Here is a 6000-nt window from a genome sequence, read left to right as displayed (position 1 = left end):
CAGTAGTGGGTTTCCGTTGGAGGCGATGGAAATGTTGGAGGATAATTTGTTGTATACGCTGTCTGATGGGGTGGAAGGTGAGGACAAGGGGGACTCCATCCTTGTTACGTGGTGAATCTGTAGAATTCATTACCACAGATGCCCTTGGAGGCCAAGACAAAGAATATTTTCAGGCGGAGATTGACAGATTCTTGATTAGTAAGGGTGTCAGGGGTTATGGAGCGGCAAGAAAGTGGAGTTGATGGGAAAATGGATCAGACGTGATTGAATGGTTTCTCCTGGACTGCAACCATGACGTGGTGGAGAGGCTTGTGTACTCCAGTGATCCTGTGAGCTATGCCGGATGGGGTTTTATATCCCTGGCAGGTTCAACCAAACCGGACAGGTCATGGGTGAGGAGGCAGACGAAGCATTCCCTGGTCCTCCAAGTTGGGGGTTGGGCGTGGAGTTAACTACCCCACTCTGGAAAAAAGTGTGAGTTACAGAAACATTGACAATGAAAACCAAATTACACACTTGGTTGAAGAAGGTGCCCCAGCGATGGGGAACATGATGCTTCCCAGCCAAACCTGCAAGGGCGCTGGGAAGCTGACACACCTCTGACGCCAAAGAAATCCATCCTTGTGGGGACATGGAACATCCGAATCAAGAACAAGCCAGGATCCCCAAATTCGAAAGAGAAAATGGAGTTGGATTGGACACACCCTCAGAAAACCTGCCACAAACATCACCTGGCATGCTCTGAAATGGAACCCCCAAGTAAAAAGGAAAAGAGGTCGCCCCAGGAACAGCTGGAGAAGAGGTGTCCAGGCAGAAATGTCTGGGAGTGGGCTCAACTGGGGAGATCTCGAAAGAACCGCCAACAACCGTGTGAGGTGGAGGACATTTGTCCATAGAGGAGCCAAGGGCTTAAGAAGAAGGAGAAGAAGTGATTGAATGGCAGAGTAGACGATGGGCCGAATGGCCTAATTCTGCTCCTAGAACCTATGAATTTAATTGTACATAAGGGCCCATTCCTTCTCTCCCGAGATGCTGCCTGACCTGCTGAGTTACTCCAGCATTTTGTGAATATTTTGAGTCTGAAGAAGGGTCTCGACCCGAAACGTCACCCATTCCTTCTCTCCCGAGATGCTGCCTGACCTGCTGAGTTACTCCAGCATTTTGTGAATAAATCCATTCTATACTCTGCTGGGTTGGTGGAATATGATAGCCCGTCCTTGCTGTGTATCCAATATTCCCAAACGTGGGCGGAGCTGGGAGCCGCATTTATTGCCGGGAATGACAGCGTTGTAGCTCACAGCACCCACCTGTAGTGGTGCAAGGAAGCGTCGCCGGGTCCACCCACCCGCAAACAGCCTTGGTGCCGCCGATCCCGCCCTCCCCCATGGAAAACATGGAGACAAAAGCCTTTCACCGAGATTTATTCGGAGTGGGCAAACAGTGCCGACACCACCGCCCGGTGAGTCCGCTTCTTTAGCGATTTCGGTTCTTTCAGAGTGGGGAACAAGACTGGGTTGTGGCACAAGACTTCGACAGCCTTGCAACTGTTGTCATGTTGTTTCCATAACAGCGGCGTTCTCAAAGGGTTGGAGCTAGAACAGGGAGAGATTAATTGCACAATGTAAGAAACCTCTGCGGGTCGAGAAGCAAGGGGAAAAGAAACAAGATTTGTTCAAAGGATTGTGGAATTATTTGCTAATCTTTACTCGCGTAATGCCAGGATCAAGTATTGTCAGCGGCGAGTGGGGATACTTTGTGTGAATCGCATCGACGCCTGAAAGAAGCTTCAAGGTTTTAGACACAATGAACTTCAGATGCTGGATTACATTAAAAAAAGACACAAAATGCTGAAGTAACTCCGCGGGTCAGGCAACATCTCTGGCATCATGTCTGTTCTCCAGAGATGCTGCCTCGATGAGACCCGCTGAGCACTTTGTGCCTTTCAATGTTTTAGAGTTAAGACATGCAGCGCAGAATCCACGCCACACCATCAAATATCCAATTACACTAATCCCATTTTAATCCCACAATACATTGATTCATAAAATCATATGTTATAGGGGCAGAATTAGGTCACTTGGCCCATCAAGTCTACTCTGCCATTCAATCGTGGCTGATCTATGTTTTCCTCTCAATATCATTCTCCTGCCTTCTCCCCATAAGGCCTGACACCCGTACTAATCAAGAAGCAGATCCTAATCATTGGGAACAGACTTCAGCGTTGAATTGCCACTCCAGCCTCCACATCTTTGGGATTTGTGAAGAAAGTGTTTTGGCCCACATGGAGAACTACAACATATAAAACATAAGGTCATGAGTTCATATGTGATAGGAGTAGAATTAGGCCATTCAGCCCATCAAGTCTACTCCACCATTCAATCATGGCTGATCTATCTCTACCCTCCTAACACCATTCTCCTGCCTTCTCCCCATAACCACTGACTCCTGTGCAAATCAAGAATCTATTTATCTCTGCCTTAAAAATATCCATTGACGGCCTCCACAGCCTTCTGTGGTAAAGAATTTCACAGATTCACCACCCTCTGACTAAAGAAATGTCTCCGCATCTCCTTCCTAAAAGAACGTCCTTTAATTCTGAGGCTATGACCTCTAGTCTAAGTCTCCGTCACGAGTGGAAACATCCTCTCTACATCCACTCTATCCAAGCCTTTCACTATTCTGTGCGTTTCAATGAGGTCCCCCCTCATTCTTCTAAACTCCAGCGAGTACAGGCCCAGTGTTGACAAATGCTCAACATAGGTTAACCTACTCATTCCTGGGATCATTCTTGTAAAAACCTCCTCTGGACCCTGAGAGGGTCATATAGGAGAGGAAATAGCACCCCGACAACAGGATTGAACCGGTTTTGATGGTGATCTGAAGCAACATCTCGGCTAGTTGTGCAACTGTCTCGGTTTAATAGCACAGGCACAATATGGTTACTTAGATTAAATGACTTTCACTTAAAGCTAATAATAGTTGAAGACATTCTCTCCACTACTAGATGTCTTTAGGAGTAAATGCTACTCCAGTGACTTAATACAGAAATCTAGACTAACAGTGCAGAGCTGTACAAATTAGATGCAACACTTTTAGATGTGGTCCGTATGAACATCCAACTCCTCTCTGAAGTACAGTTCTAGAAACTCAAAAGAACAGAATTGCAGGAGTACAAGGGACAAAGGTAATCGTATTACATTTCACACATAAAATAGAAGACATGATTCTACTTCATGTCCATCAGATGAAGCCTTAAACTAAAACATGGTACTATTTTTAAGAAATGCAGAGGAGTCAAGAGTGCTTAATTGCCATGTGCCGACAAATGAACACTGAAATTTTTATTTGCAATAATTTAATAAGCCCGTAAGCACAACCCACAGAGATCAATATAATAGTTTAAAAAGCTATAAATTAATAACCATAAAAGAACAAAGTCCGCAATGCAACCATAGACACAGTCCAGAGATGTTCATAGTTCAGGTTAGTGTTGCGTAGTGTTCAAGAGCCTGATAGTTGCTCAAAGAAGCTACCCTTGAACCTGGTGGTCATGGTTTTCTGGCTCCTGTACTTTCTTTTGGATGGTAGGAGCGAAATAATTGTGTGGCCAGAGTGGTGTGTGTCTTCAATATTAGCTGCCTTTTTGGAATAGCTTCCCCTTTTGATCCCTTTAGTGGGAGGTCAGTACCTGTAATGGACAGGGCAATGTCTTTGACTGTATTACCTGTTCCTGGGCATTCGAGTTGCCAAACGAGGCTGAGATGCAACCAGTCAGTGTAGTCTCCACCATATGCCTGTAGAAGTTCAATAGACTATTTGTCGACATACCAAATACCATCAATCTTCTAAAGCTTTGATGAACTTTCTCTGTGATTGCATCAACATGCTGTACCCAGGACAGATCTTCAGAGATATGCATGCACAAGAACTTGAAGTTATTGACTCTCTCCACTGTTATCCCATCAATGAACAGAGGTTCTTTGATCCTCAGCTTTCTCCTCCTGAATTCAATAATTAGTTTTGTTTTAGTTTAATTTATTGTCATGTGTACTGTCACTGTTTACATAAACAGTGGAAAGGTTTTGTTACGTGGTAACCAGTCAGTGGAAAGACAATACATGATTACAATCGAGCCATCCACAGTGTGCAGACACATGATAAAGAGAATAACGTTTAGTGCAAGTTAAAGTAAAGTCCAATTAAACATGGTCTGAGGGTCTCCAATGAGGCAGATGGTAGCTCACTAGTTGTTGATAACAGCTGGGAAGAAACTGTGCCTGAATCTGAAGTAATGTGTTTTCACGTCCTTTGTCACTCCCTCTTCAGCTACTTCGTTTTGCTGACGTCGAAAGCAAGCTTGTTGTTCTGGCACCATTCAATCAGATTTTCAATCTCTCTCCTATATTCTGACTCATCATTACCTATTATTCGTCCAACAACCGTGGTATTGTCAACAAATAAAAAAAATGGATTTGGAACTGTATCTGGCTGCGCTGTCGTGGGTATAGAGAAAGTAGCACAGGGGTCTGAGCATACAACCTCGAGGTGCTCTGTTGATGGTTATTGTAGGAGCCATTTGTGTTTTTTAGCTGCCTTAGCATATTATATTATTTTGTATCTTGCTGTATTAATTTTGGACACTTGGGGGTTGTCGTGAGATGAATTCATATATGGGCATCACGTACTGGGAGGAGCCAGAACTAGTTCATATCTGGGAATGCAGAGACGGGATGGGTCAGACGCGGAGAAGCTATGGCGAGATACAATTCTTACCAGACCTATGATGGGAGAAATACAAATCTGTTTGTATCACTACTTCAATAAACAACTAATTAAACTGAAATGTCGTGAAGATCTCTCTGTTGTCGGTTTGCGTCAAGATCGATTACTCCAGCCTCCGTGAAATGGTTGTAAGACTAGCGTACTTTATTGTAAGGACTGAAGTTGGCACTACAGTTATCAAAGGGTAAGTTTTGTTGGCAATTTGTGCTGATTGTGGTCTGCAAACATGTGCTTATGTCAACCATGGGTCCTGAAAATGCTCAGTAGGTCAGGCAGTATCTGTGGAGGGAGAAGCAGTTAATGTTTCAGTGATCTATTATGTGAGCAGTATTTTGTGATAATAATATTAGATCATAACACTTAGAAATAGATCCACCTTTATAATAGAGAAGCCAGAATTTGTTGTTTAAGCAGAACTCCTTTGTTCATGCTATCAACAGTTGATGTTGGCCATTGCTCAATCTATGCTACTCTGGTCTAGTTATAGGCCCAGTGTTATTATTGCTGTGCATGAATTATCTGCCAAGTTTTTTGTTTATAGTTTCATTTTTACTTTAGAGATACAGCATGGAAACAGGCTCTTCGGCCCAGCAAGTCCACGCTGGCCAACAATCACTAGTTCTCTCCGGACATTAGGAACAATTTGCAGAAGTCAATTAACTGACAAATCCGTTCGTCTTTGGAATGTGGGAGGAAACCAGAGCACCCAGTTAAAACCTGTAAAGAGACGTCCTTTGCACACAAAACCCTCACAGTCCCAGGGAGAATGTACAAACTCTGCAAAGACAGCACCCGTAGACAGGATCGAACTTGGGTTTTGGTGCTGTAAGGCAGCGATTTTACCACTGTGCCACCCCTTTGCATTGCATCAGTGACCGTCCTTAAAATGAAATCATTAGCTATAAAAAAAATTTGGGCTGGTACGAAAGATATCACAAAAGTGCAAGCCTCTCCTTTTTGTTTTGCAGTACCCTGTGAAGAATGCAAGCTTTAGCATATAATTCATGAACAGTTTTCCTCTAAGTAACATTATGGATTCAGAGACTAATTGTGCTTATTAGTTGCCTACATTTTTATAGGCAGCGTAGCTTTTCACAATTACTCATTAGTTCCTTTTAACTTCATACAGGTCACCATTTAATGTACTCATAATCTTTTGAAGGCGTGCATGGGTACAGCTTTCCTTCTCCAACCATTTTGATCCTCCTGCTGCATAGA

General features: G+C 43.6%; 1 protein-coding gene across 1 annotated transcript in view; it reads left to right on the top strand.

Annotated features, from left to right (window-relative positions):
- The first annotated feature begins 1352 nt into the window (after positions 1 to 1352).
- LOC144592566 (uncharacterized) overlaps positions 1353 to 6000 on the top strand; it is a 69637-nt gene continuing 64989 nt past the window's right edge. The window contains exon 1 of the mRNA XM_078397201.1: positions 1353 to 1459. Coding sequence (XP_078253327.1) covers positions 1385 to 1459 — 75 coding nt within the window. The 5' untranslated portion in view covers positions 1353 to 1384. The remainder of the gene's footprint in view (positions 1460 to 6000) is intronic.

Source organism: Rhinoraja longicauda, chromosome 1, assembly GCF_053455715.1.
Source record: "Rhinoraja longicauda isolate Sanriku21f chromosome 1, sRhiLon1.1, whole genome shotgun sequence".
Lineage (NCBI taxonomy): Eukaryota > Metazoa > Chordata > Chondrichthyes > Rajiformes > Arhynchobatidae > Rhinoraja > Rhinoraja longicauda.
This window is presented reverse-complemented; position numbering and strand designations above follow the sequence as displayed.